This window comes from Neopelma chrysocephalum, unplaced genomic scaffold, assembly GCF_003984885.1.
Source record: "Neopelma chrysocephalum unplaced genomic scaffold, ASM398488v2 Primary Assembly neopelma1_96, whole genome shotgun sequence".
Classification (NCBI taxonomy): Eukaryota; Metazoa; Chordata; class Aves; order Passeriformes; family Pipridae; genus Neopelma; species Neopelma chrysocephalum.
The window spans coordinates 1,280,583-1,305,623 of record NW_020897759.1 but is presented as its reverse complement, the minus strand read 5'-3'; the positions used below and the strand labels follow the sequence as shown (position 1 = coordinate 1,305,623).

General features: G+C 40.8%; 1 protein-coding gene across 4 annotated transcripts; it reads left to right on the top strand.

Moving 5' to 3' along the window:
• Positions 1-1,678: 1,678 nt before the first annotated feature.
• Positions 1,679-23,221, top strand: LOC113972754 (solute carrier family 22 member 15-like). Of its 4 annotated transcripts, XM_027694134.1 has the most exons (12): positions 1,679-1,773; positions 3,150-3,296; positions 6,472-6,604; positions 7,249-7,413; positions 8,988-9,117; positions 10,818-11,039; positions 12,358-12,498; positions 13,274-13,359; positions 16,632-16,740; positions 20,527-20,599; positions 21,086-21,249; positions 22,255-23,221. In XM_027694134.1, the coding sequence occupies exons 2-12, from the start codon at positions 3,171-3,173 to the stop codon at positions 22,265-22,267; spliced, it is 1,362 nt and encodes a 453-aa protein (XP_027549935.1). In that variant the 5' UTR covers positions 1,679-1,773; positions 3,150-3,170; the 3' UTR covers positions 22,268-23,221. The 4 variants fall into 4 exon arrangements, 3 of the variants coding, with proteins under 3 accessions (XP_027549935.1, XP_027549934.1, XP_027549933.1); XR_003535990.1 differs by lacking the exons at positions 1,679-1,773; positions 20,527-20,599 and having other exon boundaries at positions 2,005-3,296; XM_027694133.1 differs by lacking the exons at positions 1,679-1,773; positions 20,527-20,599; positions 21,086-21,249 and having other exon boundaries at positions 2,005-3,296.
• Positions 23,222-25,041: the final 1,820 nt, after the last annotated feature.

Below are 25,041 nucleotides of genomic sequence, written 5' to 3'. Positions count from 1 at the left end.
ACCTGTCCTGCTGTGTAACGTGATGCTGGTGAGACCCACTCAGGGAATCATTACCTGGTGATTCTAAAACAGTGCTGGTATGTATGTTTTAGGCTAAAATGTTAAAGATGAAGCAGATGCAGCAACAATGGGGACAGGTTTTTTGGGGCTCTTTTTTTTGAGTCCTTGGGCATTGTGTGTTTTCCACGCTAACATGAGAAAACAGATGTTGGAATATGAGGGGAAACCTAATAGGTCTTTACCTAATAGGTAAAATCAGTGGAGTTCCAAAATTACTGTTGTCCTTTCCGTAGCTGTATTCAGGAACGGAACAGGAGCCTGTCTTATGTCTGCCTGCTTTTGCCAAGGTTCAGTGACAGATTGCTCTGTCTGAATTAGGGCAGGAATCACAGAAGCAGCTGGAGCAGAGACTACAAGGACCTCAAAACATAGGATTTCACTGCTGTCTGCCAATGTACAGTGACTATGTGGATGAGGAAGCTTAGAAATTATTTAGAAACTTCCTTTTTTCCAGGCTGTCCCAGTTCCAAGGTAAGCAGCACTTTGACCCTCACTTAGCTGTTCCTGGGCAACAAACTCACTCTGTTGCGTGGCACCTGCTGCTTCCTTGGGGAGCTGTGCTTTGACAGCCAGTCTTTCTACTAATTTTAGTTCTCCTGAAATAAGAATACTAAGGGGAGGTCATCCTAACTTACTGCCTCAAAGGATTTTTTGATCGGGCCGAGGAGAAAGACTTAAAACCCCAAAGCAAAACTAAAGCCCTGTACAAAGTTAGTGTAATAGTAAAAGCTGCACCTTCAAACGTAATGGTAGGAAAAATGCAAATGTAACTGTGTGTTAGAGTCTTGAAGAAATTGCACCAAACAAGGCTGCTCACTGTTCTTTTGTCAAACACCTTAATTAATGATAGTTAATGTCTCTATTCTTAATACTAGACTTGCCAACTTGAAAGGAGTTTCTCCTGCTCTCCTGCTGTCTACAGGGTGTGGAGCTTTTTGTTGTCACCCTGCAAGCTAGATGAAAGCCACAGGGTGAAGAGAGCATTTATGGTAGTTCAGATTGTTTATTGAATTGGCAGGGCAGCCTCCTAGTTCAGTAGGTGCCCAATTACCACATGACCAGAGACAGCAGCCTGGGGAAAAGGCTACTGAGCAAAATTAACCTTTGGTAGCAACCTGCAATTATCTAGTCTAGATGAAATCCTGATGAAAAACACTGCTTCTCTTAAAATCCAGGCTATGAAAGAGGGAGAGCTGCTCCCGTTTTCAGACAGCTCTGGAACAACTGCCGGGGCTGTTCTGCTCTCCTTCGGGGTGTCTCCCGCAGCACCCCGTGATTGCCTTTTTGCTGGAGAGGAGATGTGGCCATATCCCGGAGCATCCTGCCTGGACCCACCTCCTGCCTTGGCAGCCTTTTCTTCCTGCAGCGTGGGGAGGTTTTCCCTCCCCCCGCCTGGTGCGGATGCTCCGCGCTCCGCCCGCCCCGTTCGGCGGCTGTGGCGGAGCTCTCGGTGGAAAAACCCCCCCGACAGTCCCCGCCGGGACGGGGCCGGTCCTGCCCCCGCGCCGGCAGCGCGTGAGGCTTTACGGCCGGGGCGGAGCTCGGCTCGGCTGGGCTCGGCTTAGCCCGGCTGGGCGCCGCTGCGGGCGGGCCATGGCGGCGGGGCCGGAGCTGGAGCTGGAGCTGGGGCTGGATGTGGAGGAGGCGCTGGCGGCGGCGGGGCCGTTCGGGCGCGGGCAGCGGCGCCTCACGGCCCTGCTGGTGCTGCTGCAGGTGAGGGCGCGGCGGGACCCCCGGGCGCTGCTTTTGGTTTCTGTTCGCACAGCCCGGGCGGCACGGCGGTGCCGCTGCCGGTCCATCCCCGCTCCGCTGCCGGTACATCCCCGGGCTGCAGGGGCTCGGGAATCCCGCCAGGAAACGCTGTCGCGGCGGGAGCCTGGCGGTCCGTGTCCCCCCCAGCAACTCCGCCTCTGAGGACCGTCCCGGTCCCGGCCGCTGCTCCGCTGCTCCTGGGGAGGAGCCCTCCCTCCCTTCGCCGTTCTGTGCCGGCAAACATCCCCTTGGAGACCCGCTTGGATTTCGTGGGCGTTCCAGAACGGATTTGGCGCTTTCCCAAGGAGCCTGTCAAACCTCTCTTTTACCTCAGTGCTGTCTCGCGTGCTTAACTTGTCAAAGTTCACGATGTGTTTTCCTTATTTCTGTGCGCATCTTTTTATCTTGCTCACTTTTTAAAGAGTGCCTTTTATGCTTCTGCTGATGAGGGAAATGGAGTCTAACTACAGCAATTATTTTCTGTTTCTCTTTTTCCTATTTTAATCTCTTCTGAAAGTGGCATGCAGAGTGCTGTCTTTAAATAGTACCCACGCCCCAGCAGGCAAATATTTATCTTTTTCGCTCTGTTAGTTTTCTCGCTTCCTTCTGTTAGTGCAGTTTTGCATTTTGAATTAAACACCGTTGGGAGGAAGGGAGACTGTGCTGATTGATGGTTTTCTTTGTAACTTGTTCCTGCAAGAGTGTCCAAGGTAAGCACAGGATTAGATGGCCCATTAAAACAACATCCAGCTAAATGCACCATCTGAAGACTTGTGGCCCAATGAAGGGAGCCATTCTGGAGTCAAAACCTTTCCATCAGTGGTGACATGCTAAAAATCACTAATATGTGGATATGCTTAGGGATAATGTTATTTTAAGTTAGAAAAAATAAAATCATGTGCAAAGCCTGGAAGATGTTCAAAATATCTTGAAGCCCATCTCAATGAATACATATACTCATTCAAGTAAAACTTTTATGTATAAAAAAAGTAAGTATTAAATCTCACCTATGAAATTATAATGAAGTTTTTAATATCTTCCTTTCCTATGTCTGGCTAAAATCTGCAAGAACAAAACGAACAACTCCACACCAGGAAGGAGGGCGTCAAGATGAATCTTCCACTGGAAGTGCCCCAGCCTCTCTGGGGTGGTACTTGCTGCTCCCAACAGCCTCCATGGTCACATCTGGGGATTTAGACACAGCAGACTGACTGTATTTTCTTTGGGATGCTTTCTTTGGGGAATTGTTAATTGTTAGTTTAATGAAAAGTCTGCAATATTCCATCAGGTCTCTTGGGATTGTTCAGGGTCAGTGATTGATTGTGTTGTATTTTAAGGTATACGTGGCTTGCCAGTCGATGCTTATTGTGCTCGTGGGAGCTGTGCCCAGGTACCACATAGACCAGGAGGGAATTCCAGCGAGCAGAGCTGAGCTTGCCAAGCACATCCGTTTTGCCAGCAACTTCACATCCATCGTCACTGAGGCAAGTACTTCCTTCAGTGTAATCAGTTCTTCTCTTCTTGGGATTTGTGCTGCTGGTGCAGGACATGGCATGTGGAAAAGCCAAGCAAGGCTTAGTGTAATGTCTGGCTTATGCTACTAAAAATCTTTGGAATCCACCATTTGGCTCTTTGACTTTATTATTGTTTTTAATTCGGAAAGTATGTGACTGAATTATTAGTTTAGTTTTCGTAGTGTAAATCTAATACTTATTAATTTAGGTTGAACTTTCTGTACGTTACTTATTTTCAGTTTTACCTTCAGCTGTTTTAGAAAGTCGTTATTAATGAAGAATGATCATTTAATTACAGTTTATAGCTGGAATTTAGGATGAGCTCCTCCTAATATCTGTTGAGTGCTGAGAGAGGTCCAGTCTGTCGTGCCTGCACAATCTGCTGTGCATGTAAGCTTGGCCACGAGTTACATTGGTTCCTCGACAGAAGATGCATCTTAAAGATTAAACCAATATGAAAATGGAACTTGTGCAGCACGTGCCTGGATATTTTAATGTATGGTGAGAGCGGGAGATGGAACAGATTGAAGTTTGCTGAGGGGGACAGAAGCTTTATTCTTCATCCTTATGCCTTATGAATTCCAGGCAAGAGGCTCTGCTTGCTTTTCCCTGGTCCCTGGGCTGTAATCCCTCAGACAGGCACGAGTGACCTGAGCAGTGCCAGAAAAGAGGTTGTGTGGGTGGCTGGAGTGGTGGCCTGAACTGCTGGAGTTCTGCTGATGGAATTCTTGGAGCAGTTCTCAGTAAACTCCTATAAGACAGGTTAGCACTTGGTGGAGCTGGTGCCAAATTTTACTGCCTTCCTGTTATCTCAAGTGTGACTGTGTGATGTTTACCTTGGAGTAGACACTGGAGGAATGATGCAATATTGGATCATATCCTCTGTCAGAAACAGATTTTTTTGATTAGCAAGATCATCCTTCAGTTTCAAGATGCCTAATATGGGGTAGTTCTTAATTTATAACCAGAAATCAACAAATTTTAACAAAGACTGTGTTTCTAAATGTAGGAGCCAGTGTCCCTATTTTCAAAATATGTGGTAATTCCCAAGATTCATTAAAACAGATTTATGTTCCCATGCCTTTTGGTAACTTTAAGGTTTTTTAAAACTGTATTGTTAACAGTCTTCTTATGGAATCTTTAGATGCTGACCAGCATTTTGCTGCTAACGGTCTAGTGAGTAAATCACACTGCCACGTGGATATAAAGAGCTGAGAGGATGTCTGTTTTGGTGAGAGCAAAATTGGCAACACTTTTGTTGGCAAGCTATAGTTGATTTTGAAAAATATTTAACAAGTTCTCTTTGTGCAAATAAAATAGATGGATGCATTCTTTTAAAAGCTACGTTCTTCACAGCTCGTTACATTAGACTTGTTGAAATACAAACATGCATCCACCGAGCAGCACAAGGAACAGTTTGCAAAAGCAAATCTTTCCTGGTTCTGCCCTGAGAAAGGAAGCTGCTTCTGTAAAGTTTATTTTCTTTATTTTGGCGTCAGAGATTAAACTTCGTGGAGCTTAAATATTCTCTGTTCTGTTCTGGTTTGCCAGGGGAACTGTTCTCAAAAAACCTCCAGAGCAGCTCTTGAGTTCTGCTTCAGGAACTAATTGTTGTAATTAATTTTGGCATAACTAAGAATTCATAAATAATAGCTCAGGCTTAGTTTATGAAAAATACAGTTGTTAGAATTGCTTCTTGCTCTGGCATCAACTCAGTCCCCTGCTTTAACAAGTGATGGTGCTTAGGAAGGTGAGTTCAGGATTGGACAGTGAGTTCAGGAACTTCTACATTTGGTGTAGAAATGGTCCCTTACTCTTGAGAAGTGGATTTTTGCAAAAAGGAGCATAAAGTTGTGTGGTCTCTTGTATCGGCCTGAAATACTCTGCAGACAAGAACTGGAAGTTTGAAATCTGTGTGGTGTGGAGTGCTAGAGTGGAGAAGGAGTGCTCTGGGCCTTGGAGAGCACATGCAGTGATATTTTTATACTTTAATTTTCCTGAGAGTTTGTGCCCAGGGGTATTTCATTGTTGAAGTCTCCTCAGAAAGTTAAGAAACCATAAGTTTTGGGGCTACGTCTTTACCCGGTGTGACGCTCATCTGCTATTTTGGAAATAAATTTTCCAGTAAAATTTTTTGAACTATTTGAAATACTCAAATAATGATGAAATAGTTCTATGGGTAAAGCTTTGCATTGAATTAGTTTATTTCCTTTCCTGGAAAATGACTTAGGATTTTCTGATTCTTTCCCAAGCTGGTGGGGTCAGCAGTGTTTGTAAGTCCAGCAGTGTGTTTCTGTGAGTGTTCACTCTCCCTGTCCGTAGCACAGGGGCTGCACAAGCTCTCTGTGTGCCTTGCCCCAGCAGGAAATAGTGTTTCATTCTGATTTCAACCCACTCTGAGTTCATTTTCTTCTCTTCTGATGATTTTTGATCGTGCTGCCTCAGTTTAGCTTTTGGATGAGGCAGAAAGTACAGTTTGTGAAGAAACCCATGATGCATTTCTAACTTTGGTTTGGCTATAAATGCATGTGTGCAGTGAGGTACTAAAACACCAGTGAGTCTGTAAGTAGTTCTTGGCATTTTTATGAAACAAGGACATTTTTCCATAATCCCTTCCTGATTGTCTTCGAGAGTTCAGCATGTGTATGGTGGGGAAGGGCACCAGGGATCACTCGTGGTTCAGGAAGCACAGCTGCACAGCATTAACTCTCTGAGTACTGCAGGACTGAAGGTGCATTATTCTTGCTAAGGAAGGATTTTTAATACCTGTGCTTTGAAACAGCTGAGTTGGTTCAGTGCTGGATAAGCTGTTAACAGTTCAGACTCTCCTTGTTTAAATAACCTAAGGTAAGCTGCCTGGCCAAAGCTTGGGAATTGGGGTGCAACTAATTGCACTTACTAAGTTGAAAGATTTTAATATATTACATTGAAGTTTCCTGAGGGAGAGATGTTAGGGTCTGTCAGGGAGCAAAAAACATGGCTGCTGTGGGCTTACCTATCAAGCTTTGAATAAAACTTTAATGGGATATAAAACAACAAGTGGGAAATGCCAAGTGAAGAATTTTGATAGATTTTTCATTATTTTTGAGGAAAGCAGCAACTTGGTGTTCATACTTTTAATAAGGGTATTCTTTTTTTTTGGCAGTGGTACCTAATTGACCGAGAAGCCTACAAAGTAAGCCTTGCATCATCCCTGTTTTTTGCTGGACTGCTCATTGGAAATATCACATTTGGCCCTTTGTCAGATAAACTGGGCAGGAAACCAGTGTATATCTCAGGTAGGAGTGTTAAAAGATTTTTCTTAAGCATTCTACATGGATGACATCTCTTTTCTTCCCTGCCCCTGGCCCACCCTCCTCAGAGGCTGCTCGTGGGTCCCCTGCTCTGTCAGTGGTCTGTGTCAGCTTGTCACCCAGGGTGGAGCAGCACTGAAATTGTCAATATGAGTGTGCTGAGCAACACAGAGGTCACAGAATATCGATGGCAGATGAAAAAGACCCTGGTTTTGCCATGGTCATCACTACTGGAGCGCAGTATTCCACACGTTGCCCAACCATATTGTTCCGAATGAAAAATAATTTGCCCGTTTTTGGAGGGTGAGGGGGAGAATGATTTCCCTAAACATCTTTGGAGTGGGTTCTTCCTGTCCTGGTGTTCTGTTTTCCAGACCCTTTTGCAACCAAAGGGTCTTTTTGTTTAATGAGAAGGAAATGTCACCTTTGACATTGCAGGCCTCAAGTGTGTGCCTTGAAAATGATTGTAATTTTTGTATGATGTGATTTCAGAAAGCCAAACACAAGACACGGGAGATGAGCACTAAAGTATACTCGTTATAGTCAGTTGCTCACTGTGGTCCCTGCCCTGTTTTGGAGTTCAAGATGTGTAGCAGAAGTACTGATTCCATTTTATTCTGTCTCTACAGGTCTCTTTTTTGATGTCATTTTTGGGTATGTCACAGCCTTAGCTCCGAATTATGACATATTTGCGGTTTCACGGTTTTTTGTTGGAATCGTGAATGGTGGAATGGCTCTTGTGTCTTTTGTCCTAACACAAGAATATGTAGGAAAATCATTTTGGTCATTTACAGGTGAGATTTGGGATATATTTAATCATTGTTACTGTGACACATATTGTTCTATCAGTGCCTTACATTTTATGTTTGTACAAAGTCAAGTCAGTTGTAGTATAAATCAGATGAGTGTGATATGATTCATCCAGGTTCTCATTCCTGTGGGAAAGGTGCCTGAATAAGGGAGATGGGATTGAGTTTGTTTGATAAGTAGCAAAACTGAGGTTTTCAAATTGATTCACTGATTCCTAAAATTTCTCAATTTGTACACTGCATTATGTTAAAAGAAAACAAATGTTTTGGCAGATCCTGTCAACTTCTGCTGTGTGGTACCTTGGGAAGGTATTCTGGGAAGTCTCTGTGAACCACAAAATGAGCTGGTGCCTGGACAATGTTTTTTCCACTGCTGAATATGCTGACCATCCAGTATTTTTAAATGTCCTTTTCTCATATACCAATGCCAAGACTTAAAATAAGTTTAACACTTGGATGTCAGACAGTTTCAAAGGTGGAGTAGCTCAGGCCTTTCTGGCAGGCACAACATGGGGAAAAACATGGTCCAAATGTGTCTTTCTGTGTCTGTGATGAGCATATTTCTCTCCCTCATTTATTCAGTTGCCTCGTTCTGCTGTTTTTCTTACTTTTTTTCTCTGAGCTCCCGGGGGTGTATGAGACAGTTGTGGTTTAGTTACAACCTTTCACCTTTTTTTTAAGTACTGAATTTTCCTCTTCTGAGTTCACTTTTCTGACTTGTGCTTTCTCTCTCTCTCTCCCGCCCTTCCTCCTCCCTTGCCCCGTTGTCTCTCTCTGCTCTTCCCAGCCTCCTCCCTGCTGGGCCAGCCTCCCAATGGATGGACAAACTGGGCCATTTCCTGCTGCTTGTTGCTCTAGGTGCTCTATTCCAGTTGTGCTCAGCGTTGGGAAGGAGGGGCTGAGGGAGAGGGAGCTACTGGATGCAGCTCAGCTGTGTCAGAGCAGCTGTCTGGATGTTGGTGTGAGCTGAGTTTGTGGGACACAGCTCCGAGTGTCTGGGGGCCACAGGATCTCCTGTGTTTGACTGCAGAAGGTTTGTTGCTGGGCTTTTGGCGTTCCAGATGACCCCGTATTTTAAACACTTTTATTTATGCTTGTTCATCAGAAATCTACTGTAATAAACCCCAGGACTGGCAGCTGGTTTTGTACTGAGCTCAGTCCTTGTACTTCTGTAACTTCCAATTTCTGCTCCAGCCTGCTGCTTCTATTCAAGGTTTCCCTAACAGACCTAAATAAATCACTTGCTCCCAGTGCTTCCCCTCCTGTCCTCAGGTTTTCTCTTTAGTCTCTAAGTTCCTGTTCATGTCTTGCTCTCTCCTATGTCCCACTCTTTTATTTTTTTGAAGGGGAAAAAAAAAACCCAACCCTCCCATACACTACACAAAGCTGTTCTTCATTGGGATTGCATGTTACACTTAAGCCAGCTGGTTCACAAGTGCTGTAAAGATAGCTCAGAAAATTGCTGTTTTATTTAGGAATTTCAGGCTTCTGCTTTAAGAATTTTTTTCTCTTTTGCCAATGGTTTTCTGTGGTGATTGGCTTGCTCTTGTTTTTTTCAGGTTCATTAACTAATGTGACATTTGCAGTTGGCATTGCTGTTTTTGCTTTGCTGGGTTACTGTATCAGAGAGTGGCGCTACCTCGCCTTGGTGTCCAACACTCCAGGGGTCTTCTTCCTCCTCCTCTCTTTGTAAGTGGTTCACATGCATTGTCATGATAAGAAAAAAATATGCAGTAATTAACAGTTCCTTCTTCTTGTCACCATTTGAGAGGGGTGTAAAGGAGGGTGACACTTTTCTGTAGGGTTCTGTGAGCCAAGCAAGAGTTAAAAGGGTGGTGTGCAGGAAGAAGGGATGTGAAGTGAAGCAGAAAGTCGGGGTTACCCAGAAGACAGACTTGTGTTTCTGCATGTTGTTACAGCTGTGGTGGCCAGCGCTGCAGAGAGCAGCTGTGTGCCAGCTGTCCAAGGAAACTCAGTTACAGATCTGCTTGGGAAGGGAAGAGAAGGCCGGCCAGAGGCTGTGAACTGGAGCATCTGCAAGGGATAGGAACACTGCCTTCTGCCAAGGCAGGGCTTCAGAGCTTGGGAAGGGATTGTAGAGTTCCTCTCCATGAGACTTAGCATGCTAAGGGAACTAAGTGAGAGCACTAGGAATTGCCTCTTTAGTGCAATGTGCTGTGTATCTGCTTGCTTTTGAGGTTCCTTGTGTCTATTCCTAGCGCTGCTGTGCTTGGGTGCTCCTATTTAGAATTCCCACACTGACGTTATCAAAAAAATGATTATAAAATGCATCAGTATTTAAGGAATTAGGTGCTAGCTTTGTCTGGGCTGTGTTCTTAGAAAATGTTCTTTTAACATATCAAGTAATGCACCTTGTATACTCCTGGTCACTAGTTAAAACTGTAGAAGAAATAAAAGACTAGTGTAGTAGGTTGCCTGCACATTAATACATGGAATGTCTAGCACACGGCACAGATGGGAAAAAGCTCTTCTGATTTCCATTATTGTTTAGATAGGTCTGCTCTTGAATTAAGTTCTGTTAAAGAATACAGTAAAAAAAACCACCTCGCTTCCTGTAGTCAAGGAAAACGAACTCTGCGGGCAGCGGAAGGAAGTTCTGCATGATGTGTTTTCCTCTATAGTGTTCTGTTTCTGATGGAGTGGAATTACTTCCCCAAAACCTAAAAATATTGGGATCCTCCGAAGTAATGAAAGTTTAGTTTGGTTGTAGGATGTAATATCTGTTAAGAGTACCAGAGAAAATAAATGTTCAGTTAAAAATATTCCATTCCTTATTTTACGGCTCATATAAAAGCTGCCACAGAGGGAAAAGAAAAGCTGGAATAATGAACTGAAGTTGTGGAAAGCCAGGATACTCTGATTATACTTGGGAGTAAGAGATTTAAAACTTATGTGAGCAGTGATGAGCTGGTACTGGAACCTGACAATTAATTGCCCAGTCAAGTTTCTTTACTTGTCTCTCTGCTCCAACTCAGAGCCCTTCCTGTAGTGGAGAAGCTTGAAATAAACTTTGTGAAAACCAGGTTTTGTCCAGGATGTTCCAAAAGTAGAGGTTTGAGATGCTTCCTTGGCCATGCTATTGTAGCATTGCCTAAGAAGTCAGTTCAGCAGCAGTCAAGAATGAGATGTAAACTTTTCTAACATGACTGAGTGCATTGTCAGGCATCTCCCAGGGATCCATCTGTGAGGTTTAACTGTATTATCACAAGGCTGCCTGGAACTGAATATGCAGAACAGTGCAACTATAATGTGTTCCTCTGAATTTTGTATTGGTATGTTTTTCCAAGTATTGGTTTGCAAAATAGTAAGATTGACTTTAGAGCAGTGAATGAACTTGTCATTGTTGCTCTTCTGTTCCCTCCTGTTAGCCTGCTCCCGGAATCTCCACGGTGGCTGTACTCCCAAGGGAAAACAGCAGAAGCTGAAGACGTGTTGCAATATATTGCCCTTTGTAATGGAAAGGAAAGATTAAATCTAAAATTGAAACCAAGTGCAGGAACTTTGAGGAAGGATGAGTCGGCACCTGGAATCCTGAACTTGGTGAAACACCCGGTCCTTCGGTGGCGAACCATCCTTCTGATGTACATCTGGTGGGTGACAGCGAGGTGCTGAGGTGTTGGGGGTGAATCAGACACGAGGAAGTAATGAACATTTTCATCCTTTTCTCTAAAAAATAGTACCTTTAAAAAGTGCAGAACATCAATGTGTCATAAAAGTGTCAGTTGATGGTAGACAATAATCCTGTGAAGTGACGTGTTGCAAGGTTGCCGTTCTGTTATTGTTGCTGTTGTGTTTTATTTTCAATATGTTACTTAAAAACTGCTTCGAAACCTACTAAGGAATAATCTGGTGAGAACATAATATTTACACAGAGTGAAATGAGAAGCTGAAGCACAAAATTACTGAGAGGATGTGTGTTTGAACCAGTCTTGGGAAGAAAAGGGCTGCACGGATTAGGCAGCCACAGAGATCTGGATTAAGAAGAAGAGTTAAGAGCCTGAAATTACATTTCGCAGGTTTAGTGCAGGAAAATTGTGAGCAAGATAAAAATACAGGTTGCACAGATTTATATTAGGTGCTGTCTTGAAAAGTGGTACAACTTGGGAAAGAAAAAAATCATCCTGCAGGAGGATGTGACATAATCTGTGAGCAGTTACTGACAGTGCAGAGAGAACCTCTGGATGTTCTGGGAGAGGATGGTGTTGGGTTGGTTGTTACAGCAGCAGCTGTTCCATATCGGCTTGAGCTAAAATCTGTTGGAGGGGCAGCTCTTCCAAAATTCCAAGGGCAAGTTTCATTTTTAAAGTTCAATGTCATTTGAGATGACTGCCAGGATGTGGATGAGTAGTTTGATGTGTGTGGTAAGCAGAGATGTGCAGGATGTGGGAGAAACATCAGGAATATCTGCTAAGGAGGACCTTCCCAGAAGCATCTGGGATCTGATCTCTTCAGTTGCTGGTAGGTAAATGTAAGTAATTACAGTGATGAGGAACCACACCAGGGGCATTCTTAGCTTTTGGAAGGAGAGGTCACTGTGTTTCTGTCTGAAACCCTGTTAAGAAACAGTGCACAGAGCTCTTGGAGTGGGATCATACAGGGCTGCTGTGCAACAGGGAAGCATCAGCTGCTTAGATGTGCTAAATAACCTAGGAAAAAAGCTGAGCAAAAAAAAAATTCTGGAAGTTATGCTGTGCATGTATAAAAGCACTTGTTTTTCAGTAAGTTACTGTAATTAAATAGGAGCTTTTCTCGTTGCCTTGTTTCCCTTCCAGGAGGATCTAAGAGTTCTCCTCCTACCATGTACCTCAATATAGCTAATCCATAACTTGGCATAATTTACCTTTCAAATGCTTTCTTAGTCCTAAAGACTAGTTCTGTTAATAATATAACTTTTCTGGTTATTTTTAGGTATGTCTGCAGCTTTGTGTACTATGGACTAACTTTAAATGCTGGTGAATTAAGAGGAAATCTCTATTTAAACGTGGCTCTTTCTGGTCTTGTAGAAGTTCCAGCATTTCCTCTCTGCATGTTTTTCATTGAGAAATCCTGGTAAGAAAAACTTATTTCCTACTTCTCTGCAAGTATTTGTAGATACCCTAGAAAAATATTAACGTTTTTCTCAGTCAGATACCTCACTTTTTCTAAACAGTGTTGATTCTTTGGGGATTTACTCTGCTGTAGGGATTTCTTCACTTGATACAGAAATGAGACTGGTTTTCTACATCTTCACTTTTTTAGTTTTGTTCAGATCTTACATTACTCCGGAGATAAGCTCTTCAATGATTAATGTTATTAAAAAATTTTGGTCTTTATGGAAAGAAGTGAGTAGCCTAGTTATTTAAGTACCTATAGGTTATACATCTCTCTTACATATTTCATTCTGAATAACATGGTTTTGTAGTGCCTACCAACTGCAGTTGAAAGCAGTTTTCAACATTGTTCATTTTTACTTAATCTTTTCTAAGAGAACTTTGAAGTGAGAGCTGTTCAATTTTCAGGAAGGCATGGATGATCCATGTCTGTATTTTCATACTTTTCAGTTGCTTGGAGGCCATCCTTTGTGTGGGTGCTTTTTTCCCTGACAACCCAGGGCTCCTCAGGGTTTCATGTAACCTGCACATTCAGTGTCTTTGTAACGATACTTTGGTCTCACTGAGGTCAGTGGCAAAAAACCACAAGATTTGAAGCACTGACCAAGGTACAATAGATTTGGAGCTGTTACTTATGCTGCTGTGTACTTCAGTACTTTGGTAATTTGCAGACAAACTGAAAAACACTGGAGGGCCTTGTTTCCATCTTTACCCGGGTGCTCTTTTCCTTCCAGGTCTGGAAGACGTAAAACTATGACGTGTTTTCTGACATTTGCAGGACTTGCCTGTGTATTTATCATGTTTTTACCAACAAATGCTGGTAAGTGTGTGCTGCTGGCAAAGCAGAATTTGGGATAAAAGCTGACAGAACAGCTTGATGGACACTTTGTGACCGAGTGTATGAGGGCCTAGTGCCCTATCCATTTACACCCCTCTCTTCTCTTTTGGGGGCTGGTCAGGGAGACAGGGTCTTGTCTATATTCCTTTTAACTCCTTGCAGGCATAATTTGACTGTGTTAGTTGACTAAGTTGGCCTGGCTGTAAGCCCTTGGCTCTCTGAAGGCCAGCCCAAGCTGTCCCATTCTGTCTCAGATACTGACCCTGCATTCATTGATCACTATTAAGCAGTTCACCTTAAAGTACCGGATTTCATAGCTAGACCCCTGTGCAGTGTAATCTTGGTTTGAATCTTGACAGTGGAAGGTGCCAAGCTTAATTTTACAATGGTTTTGATGGCATGTGATATTTACAGAAATAAAAAACTGACATTTTCCGGAATTAGAAGTTCAATTCATCATTAAAAACCACCCAAACCACTAAAAAGCTTTAAAAAAATAATTTTGTACTTGAGAATTAGAAATGGAAGTCAGAATTGCAGTATGGAAGCCATAGGGATGGCAGGAAGCTTGCTGCCTTTGTCAGACTCAGCTGGGTATTGCTGTGTTATGCAGTTGTGAGGATAGCTTGTGGTAACAGTGGAGCATCATCACATGTATTTCTCTTCTCAAAAGATGTGTTTTTCTCTGACATTGTCAGTGACGTTCACAAAATGTTCGGTTTTGTCTTTTCAATTTTATTTCCATTTCAAGTACATTTTTTTCTATACTAGTAGTTATTTTAGCTACTGAAAACTTAGGTCTGTATGACACTAACAGGTAGAAGTGGCTGCTCTCTGCTTGTGTTTTTCTTAACATCCCGTCAGTAGAAATGCTTCAGCCTTAACAGTGTTCTGACTGAGAGCACCAGCTCTGTGATCCCAAAGTAGTCTTCCATAGGCTGTGTTTATCCTTAACAGATATAAATGCTGTCTGGCATCCAGTTCTAATTGATCTGAGAAAAGGCTCAGGAAGAAAAGCAGACAGAGAGAAAATGTCCCATAATCTAATATGCCAACTTGTATTAATTCAAGTCCTCAGACGTTTTGTTGCTCCTTTTATTGAGGCAGTGTCTTCCTTTATTCCAACAAGTTTGCTCTTTGTGCTTCTCTTTATGAATTTTAAAACAAAATGATAGAAAAGCAGTAGGGGCTAATTAGGATAGGGTAATAATTCCTGAAGAGTTCCTTATTTACAGGAAGTCTTCTGCCTTTTCCAGTTGATTTGTCTTTAATCCCATTAAAACATCTGACTTGGCACTGGTGAAAGTAAAACTGGCTCTTCGCCCAGAGTGATCTGTGTCAGTTCAGAAGAAAGAAATTTGGTTCCAAGCATGATGAAGATGAGTCACTTTGGATGAAAAAAGGATTGCTGCAGCTCCAGTCTGACCCTCCCATTACTATTACTATTTGTCTAAGTCTCTGTTCTTCTGAGTGATTGATAAGATCCTTGATTTTATTACAAGGGATTTAAGATTTTAATGAGATGTTGGGCACCTGCCTCTCATGTCTGTAACCTTTTCTTGATTTCTAAATAACTCTGCTAACTTGTGAATGAGAATCTGATCCGAGTGATTTCCCCTGTGGAATAAGCCAAGAGCATTTCTGATATTAAAGATGTGTATTGAATTGGAGACTATAATTCTGCCAGTGGTTAAGTAAAGACTGATGTAACCCTCAGCTCCCTCTTTCCTTATCACTTAAAATTCATCAATTAGTTTGTGTATCAGACTGGAAGATGGTGAGGGAGAGTGGCAGTGGAGGGGCAATGGAACTGTAATACTATTTTCTTTCAAAAGCTGCTGTAGAGCAGAAAGACATCTGCATTTTGTGTCTGCTTTATACTGCAGCAAGCAAAGGAGACTCCCAGTCTAGGGGTAACTGGATTTTAGCTTTCATTGAGATTTATCTGTTTGTGCTCAGGGCATAATACCTTTTTGTGGCTTTCCTTGATATGCTTTCCACTGCAGCAGGAAAGAGAATTTGCAGTTCTTTAAATTGATTTTACCTCAGCTCTTGTTAATGTTGAGTATTTTGTGCTGAGAACGACCCTTTCATGGTGGGTACTTTGTCTGAAGTAAGTTTATAGACTCCTTTAGTCTCAAAAGTCCTGCTCAAATGAACTTTTACTCATGGAGGTGACTGACAGAGGATGAATCTACATAATAGCACCGGGAGGACCAACTTCACACCTTTCCATCTGGCAACTGTGTGTAATATTCCAGTTCTTCCTGAGTAAAAGGAGAACTTGGGTGAGAACGTTACATCTGTTTTGCATGAATTACAGAAATAAGTACAAAAATGCATCACACTTAAAGAAATTAAATCAAGTTTCTGGATTTCAGTTTACATACAGATGAATTTCTTCATCAGTTGAAATGGAATCTGACTGGATCATATGAATTATACTGAAAGTACTCATGAGCAAAACTAAAAGAAAAGCAATTGAGAAGTAATCAGAGTTTCCCGTGACTTAATGAACATCATTTGATCCAAATCAAAAATGCTGAACTCAGTGCTAAGGAAGGGAACCTGAAATACAACTAATCAGAATATTTGTTCTTTTTTCATCTGAAAAGTATTAAATTCTCTTTTTATTAAAACATATGGTGCAAACATAACCATAACCAAAATCAGGTTAATGAAAGCCAGGTTTCTTTTGGACTCTAAAAGATGTCCACTTCAGTTTGGCCACCTAAACTCAGTCTCTTAGTAAACTCAGTAAACTTAGTAAATGCATTAGCATTTGTTCTTTCCAATTACAGAGCTGTCACAATTTTAAGTCCCAACAGAGTGTCCTTGGGGAGCAAATAAACTGTTGAGGTGAATCAAGTTTCATGGTTTTAATCTAATAAATTAGTCAAGGAGGGTGTGTTGTCTGTGCTTGTCAAAGGACGCAGTTACCTGGGAAGATGTTCTGACTGCAGAGCTGGAAGCAGCAGCCCTTCCTTTAGACATGTGATAGTTTGACAGTTTCCAAACAAACAAACAAAGGATCTGATTTCCTTTGTCCTAAATACAATTTTCTTAAGCTAGCTTAGGAAAATAGCTTGGTGGGGAAGAGCTGAAATACTGCTTTTGTGCTCGTAGTTGAAAAATGTATGGATTAAACACTGCTTTTTGTGACAGTCTCCAAACGAGATATTTGTGTAAAAAAAAAAAAAAGGATAAGAAAAGAGACTGTTCATACTTACATCCTGTTTTCTCTTTCCTGAAAGGTCTCCTCCTGGGTCCCACTTTGTTAGCTCTCTGTGGAAAAATGATGGTCAGTGCTGCTTTCAACATCCTGTATATTTATACATCTGAGCTGTATCCAACAGTGCTGAGGTAATTTAGCAGAGCTTCTGGGTAAATGAAATTGTTTTCCATGCTCAGGATTGCTGGTGTGCTTTAGCATTTATCTGTAATTATTTATACCTGAAATAACTGTATGAGTTCTTTCTGTAAGTAAGGCAGCTTGCCAGGGCTGGAAAGGGCTTCTCCAAGTAGTCACACGTTTTGCACCAATGCACTTTTCCAGGCTGTTTGGGGAAATTTGCTTTTGGTCTGAATCCAGAGCAAAACCATGAAAACCAGTTTCTTGTGCTGCAGTGCTTGGTGACGTGTTTATCACTTCTACTATTGATTTTTGGGAGTACAATTACAGGGAGCAAACCCAAATGCAATGATGTGATGGAAGTGTGTGCTACCTTAATAATAAATGCAGATTGTGCAGTAAGGACTACTTACAGTCCTTCTGTGTACTTACATCTGCCATATGACTTTGTTTGCCTGCTGGAAAGCAAGTGCTTTTCTATATCTTTGTTATTTAATTAAGTATTTATAATGCAGCCCGTTTTAATAGTATCTATATGACAGTCATTTGCTCTACACCATTTAATTAATGGTGTACAGCTAAAAACCTTAATTTATTTTTATAGTTCTTACTAACTCTCTGTGAAGTTACTCTCCTGTTGTCCTAAGATAAATCTGAGATAGGAAAACATAATACACATTCTTGTTCTTCTCACCCCCGTGTTGGTCCCATGTGATTTTCTGAATGTGCTCCAAGTACATGTTCAGACTTTGAGCCACTTTGCACGAGTCGATTAAGAATAGTAACTGCAAATGTGCTCAAACTGGGCCCAGTTTAGAGAGAGCAGGAAAGTTGAAAGGTGATATGGAGTAGGAAGGTGTCACAGCTGGTAGATGTGGCTGTAGTTAGTTAGGATGGTGACAGAAATCCCTTGAATCCAGGGCTTTGGGCGGAAATGAAAAAACAAACAGAAAAGTTGGGGGACTCCTTGGATTGGCTTTTCTTTTTTTCTATCAAGGTTCATAAATTACCACGTTAGGGAGCCATAAAAGCTGGACTGTGGATGCAGCTTCTGCAGTACCACTGATGAGGATGGAAGTGGAGTGACTGCTTGTAGATACTGAGCTTGTGGCTCTTGGCACAGGTTTAGGTTGACTGTGCAAGTCCCAGGCACGCTGACTGCAGGATGTGGGGATTGTTTGCATTCTCCCCATCCAAACTTCAGACCCTCGTTGTTTTCCTTTTTTTTTTTTTTTGAGCACGTTTGATTTTTGTTTGTTTGTTTCCCTGTCCCCTCTACTTTTCAGGAGTTAAGAATCAAGAAAATTAAATCTGAAAATGTTTTTAATTTATCAACTTCTGCTTGTTTTGCTGTGTTTTCATGCTACACTGTCTCCTTAAGTCCTGTTGATGTCTGGTGCCAAGTATGTGACAGCTCATACCTAGCAGGAATTACAGCAGCATCTCTGGGTGTATGAAACTAAGTATTTGTCATTAGGAATAATAAAAAGAGAATCTGCACTAATATTCTGGCAAAAAAAAGTACTTTATATGGCAAATTCACAGACCACCAGTGGAGAAAATGCAAGGAGAAAGACAGTTAAAAATATAGTAACTTTATTAGTAATGTGACAAACTGATACATTAAGCCATATGAACGTTCCTGACATGTGACAATTTATACGTTTAAAAACATTTGATAAATCTCTGGTACTTTTAACTGCAAATATTATAGTTTCTGCAAGAGAAGTGGTGTGATGGGTGAGTGTTGAATTTAAAGCAAAACATCAGCACCACCTGGTGGTCTCTGCAGAGCTTTGTAGTGCTCCTGGATCAGTCCTGGGATGAGAGATGTACACATTCAAAGACAGGGGAGGTGGGATAACTATTTTTTTGCCTTTTTTTTTTCAGATGGATGTTTTGCAGAAAAATTAAATGACTTCAATATTACTGCTCTGTATTTAAACTTACTATTTCAAGTATGAGAACTATTAGGCCTCTCTTTTAAGTTGACTGGTACATGCAGCAGTGACAAATACACCTCGTGGTATAAACAGGGCAGTGCTGCAGGCTGGGGAGTCTTTGGGCTTGGGGCTTTTTTGCCTTTTTTTCCTTTTTGATGTGTCATTAAAATACCTGCTGGGGAACAAAAAAAAATTAAAAATAAAAAATTTCACTGCTGTTGCATTTTGGACAAAGAGGAAGGTTATCTTTGGGAACAAATTGTAATCATAGCTCCAGTAATATAGATGTAAAAACTCCGTGGTTTTTTTTTCATGAGAAAGTGGTTGCAAAATGATGACATCCTTGTGTGTCTTGGGTGAAATCAGAGTGGAGCAATTGGACTGCCTAGAATAGCTTTTTTTGCTTATTTTCAGTAATTATTAAGCTATTTGATTATTTTCCCAGTGGGAAAACTATCCTTGGGTCTTTTAATAACTGCTTTCATTTTGCATTGGAATGGCAATGATACAATTTGCATTTAGGATCACGTTTTACCATATTTCCTCTCAGCAGAAAGTTAAGAAGCCAGAAAACCTCTGGGCATGGACAGGCTTGGGGTCTGTGGGAAGGATGCTTCCAAAGGAATGGTTTACACACAGACTGGTGTGTCCCATCATGCAGGGATTTTGTTGGCAAGGGAGGTGCTTGGCCTTGTCTTGTGGGGTTTGGGTTAATGTGGCCTAAACGTGAGGAAACGTGGGTTGCTGTTTTCCTTTTCCCAAGAGGACTTGATGAGAGAAAAGGTTGCCTTTTCTGTTTATTTTACTCCAAAGTCACTGGCCTCTCATCAGCTCCTTCCACCTGTTTCCCTTCACCTGGCAAAGGGCCATTAGGAAGAGACATGCAGGTGGGTGATATTGGGTTACCAGTGACCTGTGTCACCACTCTCCTCCTCGTCCTTAATCCTGTCACTGTCTTTCTGTCTTTGGAGGAGGAAAAGGGTGAGCAGGAGGGAAAAAAGGGTGAACAGGAACAGCTCAGCTCAGCAGCGAGACTGAGGATGATGATGAATGAGAGGAAGGAACCAAGCGATGCAGAGAGAACAGCCACCATGACCTTGTTGTTACCATCTCACTGGTGACTGATGCCAACACCCATCTCTGAAGGGCTGTTAAATCCTGTATTTGGGAATGACACAGAGGTTGAAGAGTTTTTGCAATTGGTCAGGAAATGAAAGACTCTGAAGACCTTTTAACTTTCCTTTCAAGAGGATCCTGCTGTTCTAAGCCATGATTATCACAGCCTGGATGAGATTATTTTAAACTTGTCTGAAAATCGAAGGGAGCACAGAATTCAGCAGCTCCTGTAGTGACACATCTGGCCAGATGTTTTCAGGCTTCTCACTGGCAGAGAGTTATTTTCTGTTTGGAGGTAAACACTGATTTTTCATCTGTGCACCCTGAGGTGGCAGAGGAGAAGCTGCTGCAGCCTGAGCTGGAGATAAGATCCAGCATCTTCTCTCTGAAGATCCTGCCACATTTTGAAATCATTCCCCATTCAGGGATGCCCAATTAAATTGCCTTAGGGGGCAGGTTGGAAAGCCTCTCTCTTTGTTGGTTGATTGAAGGATTGGTTGCACAACAGGGTGGTTTTGGGAGCATTTGAAAGTGTGTGATTTTACCTTACCTGCACCCTGTTGAGGAAAGTCTTTGGAGTAACCACTGGAGGTCTTTAAAAACTTTATTTAAATTCAAGATTATTGATAACTTAAAATATATATTTATAAGTTGGCTCAGACACTGCTACCACATGTTCATGCATGATTCAGTTGTGTATTCTGAAAGTACAAACTTTGCATCCTTTGTTCAAAACAGAAATGCTGGCTTGGGTGTCTGCTCCATGTCTTGCAGATTTGGGGGCATTTTGGCTCCGTTTGTACCATCTATGGTAAGATTATTTTCAACTTTTTTATGTAATTCAGATTTATTAAATTCTCTCAAAAGCACTTTACTGATTTTGGTATCGTGTCCACCTGTATTCCTTGGAAAAAAAATTTGGTTTTATGAAAAATTAAATAGCGTTCACTAAATTTCAATAATGCTTAAAAATACCTAGTATTTTATCATTTTTGGAAATAGTCTAATGTTTTATTTTGTCACTATTTCATCTGTGAGTGAAATGGTTGCCATGTAATGCCTTTGGTACTGCTAAGGCTCACTCAGTATCTGAGTTTTCTTAGACATGTAAACAAAGCTTTCATATGAAGCTGTTTCTGTGAAATGGCATTTATTGGGTTTCTTTCCTCTACCAGAATATGGATAATTGCACAAACTGCTGGAGTGACAAGTTGTAGTCTTTTGGTTTTGACTGCAGTTTGTGCTTTTTGAGAGCAGGTGAGAATGCTGGGTTTTTACTGTGGGTTTTTAATTTCAGAAGTCTCTCAGTCCTTCTGTACCGTTCGTGGTGTTTGGAATCACAGGACTGTCTGCAGGATTCCTGACTCTCCTTCTGCCAGAAACACTAAATAAACCAATTACTGAGAGCATCGACGACCTCCAGAGTCCCAGATACCAAGTGCTTAAAAATGAAGAGGCGGAGTAATTAAATTTTTTTTTTTATGGTACCTTTGCATTATTTTCCCCTCTATGTTATGTGAACTATGGCGGACCTGCGTCTTGGTCAGACTGTGCATTAACAAACATGTGCATGAAGTTTTTAGAGCCATCCTTCTCCTGCATTCAGTGGAGATTAAATTTATTCCTTGGCTCTTAAGGATAAAAAGGCTCCACAACATTCATCTGTAGGTCTTACATTATGTATAAATGAATATGATTTTGTTTCTTTAAAGGAAAACAGATTTTTAGAAAGACAGTCTGAAATAATCAGCCATAATACTTTCAGTAACATTCCTGTGCTTTTACAGGAGAACAACTAAGCGTATTTTTTATATATTGGATTGTGCCTTTTTGTCATGTTTATAGTGGAATATAATCTACTATTAATACATATCTGAGGAAGTGTTTTATCCTTCATTAGTCTCCTGGGTTAAAGCCATTTAAAGTGTTTTCCTGTTGTTGATATGCACTAAACGAAACTTCTGAAGTGGGAAATGAAATTTTTGTTTGATTCAACAGGTAATAGAATAGAAAATGTAAAGTATATCCCCTCAGTTTGGGAATGGTTTCCCAAAAGAATTAGTCTTAAAAGGGAGGGGTAGGGGGGAATTTCTATAAGAAAGGAATTGTTATCTTAGAATTAAGCAGGCTTAGTGTAGAAGTAAAAGAACATGTGGTTTTCTTATGTGTTTTCTTTCTATGCTATCTTGTTAATTATCTGGTAATTATTGTACTTAATCAGTTTAATTATAATGCACACGCTATTCTGCTCTCTTTCTATGCCTAATACAGAGTAATATGGCATTCAGTTGAACTAGAAAAAAAACCCAACAGCTTCTGAGCTTTTCAAATACCACTTCATTTCTAATGTTTAAAAAAATCAATGAATTCTGGTTTTCACCTTTAATATTAGGCTATGAAATATAGGACAAGGCAAAGAAGACATGTAAAACATTTTTCAGTAATTATTTCTCTTCTGTCTGACAGGCAAAGCAGTTAGAAGAAAACACTTGAGTTTGAGGCCTGTCTGGTGGAAAACGAAGCCTCCATTGAGAAGGTGCTGTAACAGCTGAAGGGCAAAGTGCTGCTCCCTGTGTCTGACAGGAAACATTCCAGGACTCATGTATAATGCTGTTTGTAGCATGTTGAACAGCTCTGTGTGGAGGCACACTGAGAAGATGGAAGGAGTTGATCAAAGCTTGTGTGGAAAGAGCTGACAAATCTGTGCATTAATTTAATGACTTAACAAAAGCCCACTTCAGAGGTTTGGACTTCTCTACAGCTTCTTGAAGTGAAGTATTAATTTATTTTACAAGACGTAATTGCCAGCTTCAGATGAAGCTATGATGTTGTAATTGAAGTGATGTATAATTTAAAATTTAGATGGCCTTATATATTCTGTCAAGCTGGAAATGTGAAAAGGAGCAGCATCCTGTATATGCTAATTTTCTCTACAGGTTTTTTGCCTCTAGACTACAGTGTATACCTCACAGTGTGAAGAGACCAAAGATCTGTGTGGGTTGTTGGCCTTACATCTAGCATAAGAAACCTGAGCAGGAGATCTGAAAGGAGAATAAATAGATTCTGTTGTGGGAGACAGCAAGTTTTTGTTGGAGAAGATGCCTTAAATGAAAAATAGTACTATATTGAAAAAATTGTCAGGACTTGAAGAGGTGCATTTAAAGGAGAGGATGAGTAACCTTTTAGACAAAGGTTATTAAGTTCTAGCTGTACATGTGGAATGAGAAATTATTGAACATGAGTTATATATTGTATAATGTGTGTAGTAATATATAATCCCGTATATTTCACATATCAGTTGGAAATTCTTCCTGCAAGGGAACGGTGTTTGGTTAACAGTTAATATATTTACGTTGGAATAGATGCATCACAACTGTTACAGGGTTTTTTTATGGCAAACACAATTTTGTTATTAAAAAGACAATTATTTTAACATCTGTATTGTGAGTGCTGCTTTTTCCAGGATGTTTACCCAGGCTCTTTTGAAGAATACTTGTATTGTTTTGATTTTGGCCCTTTATCTAATGTGTTGATAGCAAAAGGTTACTGCTGGGCCACTGTATATTGAGAAGTTCCATAGTTAAAGAATAGTTTGAGCACCTCTGGAAGTGTGTGTGCATTTTTACACCCACCAAAATCTGTGCTGTGCCCACGTGTGCTTTTCCAGAAGCCTGATCAGGACCCTGAGAGGTGAAGATCAGGTGGTGGTCAGAACAATGTTTAGATAATGTTGACATACGAGTGGATAACGTGCATTTCCTTAACCCTCAGGGATGAAGCTTGATGACAAACAGTTTATGGAATGTGCTCCAAACTTTTATCTTCTGATCATTTATTTATTAATTCACTTTCATGAGGATTAGAATGGAGTTTGTGATTTTTTTTTTTCCCTGACTAATATTAACACCTTCCATTGCATTAACATTTATAACCATAGTGACTGATTGTACCTCTTCAAAGGATAAAAGGGTCAGCAGGGGTATGATAAAGACCAAGTTTTGTTACTGTTGACTTCAATTTTTTTATTACAGGAAATAAAATTTAATAAGAAATAGAATGATATCAAGTTGTATTCCCAAAACAGAGACTCAACTTTGGAACAGGAGGATCATAGGGGTACCACCATGTGGTGGGAGTGTATTTCTCCCTCCTGCACTGCATCAGTGCATTTTTCCTCTTCCTTTTATTCAACATTATGTGAAAAATGGGAAACAAAGATAATTTGCATTTTTAACATGGTTATATCTGCTTTATTTGACCTGGAATTAATGAATTCTTTGCCTGGGGTGACTCCTGTGAATGCGTTGGATTGATGACCATAACACTGTGTGTCCCCAAAGATGTTAATGATCTTTCCAGCAGCCCTGGCACGACTCCTGGTACCTGGAGCTCTTTTTAGGAGGTTAGCCCAGTGTGGAAGCTGCTTTGATACTTTGTCTCCAAGATACAAAAAAAATAAATATGGACGGAAACATCAACTTCTGGTTTTGCTTCATACAGTTTCCCTTCAATTTAACACCTTATTTACCATTTTAATTTAAATATCCTTGCTGCATTTTGCTATTGCAGTATGAAAAGATGGTATTTGGAGGAAAAAAAGCGTTTTTCCAATTATATATTTAGAAATAAAGAAATAATTAGAAATACTTTGTTGGACTAATATAACCAGTGCATTATGTCTTATAAGGTATGTGTGACACACCAACCATATGTTATTCCTTACTGTATTTGTCACAGCAAATTGGAAAAAGGCAGCACTTTGGTCAAATAACTGAGAGTTTTTTTGGGTAGATATCTCCCCTTAAAGCTTTGACTTTGTACAACTCAAAGTTCTTCATGTAGAGCAACTCTTTTTCTCATTATGTTTAATGAAGACAAAGCATTTTTTTGGGGGGGAATGCCCTAATTCTTTACTCAGTGTGGGACCATTATCTGTTGATTTTCCACTTCTCTGTAAAAAGAACAAAGGGAGCTGAATTAATTCAAGTGGCTTAATGATACACATTGGGTCACAATCTCCATCCTTAAATACCACTTTTGGCTCTTCCCCTGTGCTTTATTTGTGTGTCGAAATTTGATTGTAATGTTGCATCTGCACTGTTCATCTGTTTCTGTGTTAAAACAATGTCTTCAGTGCTTTAGTACTTGATTGTGAAATTGCTTTTCTTTCTTTATCTGTTTTTAAACTGATTTGAAATCTTTATCCCAGCATTTGAGAAAGTTCTGCTACTTTCTGGATTTTTTTCATGTTTC

What these genes read in the sequence shown, in the direction of transcription:
- LOC113972754 (XM_027694134.1), top strand. Translation starts at nt 3,171, where the DNA reads ATGCTTATTGTGCTCGTGGGAGCTGTGCCCAGGTACCACATAGACCAG. An exon ending in ATCATTTTGGTCATTTACAG is followed by an intron (nt 7,414 to 8,987) that starts GTGAGATTTGGG and finishes TGTTTTTTTCAG; the next exon opens with GTTCATTAACTAATGTGACA. An exon ending in GTTTTTACCAACAAATGCTG is followed by an intron (nt 13,360 to 16,631) that starts GTAAGTGTGTGC and finishes CTTTCCTGAAAG; the next exon opens with GTCTCCTCCTGGGTCCCACT.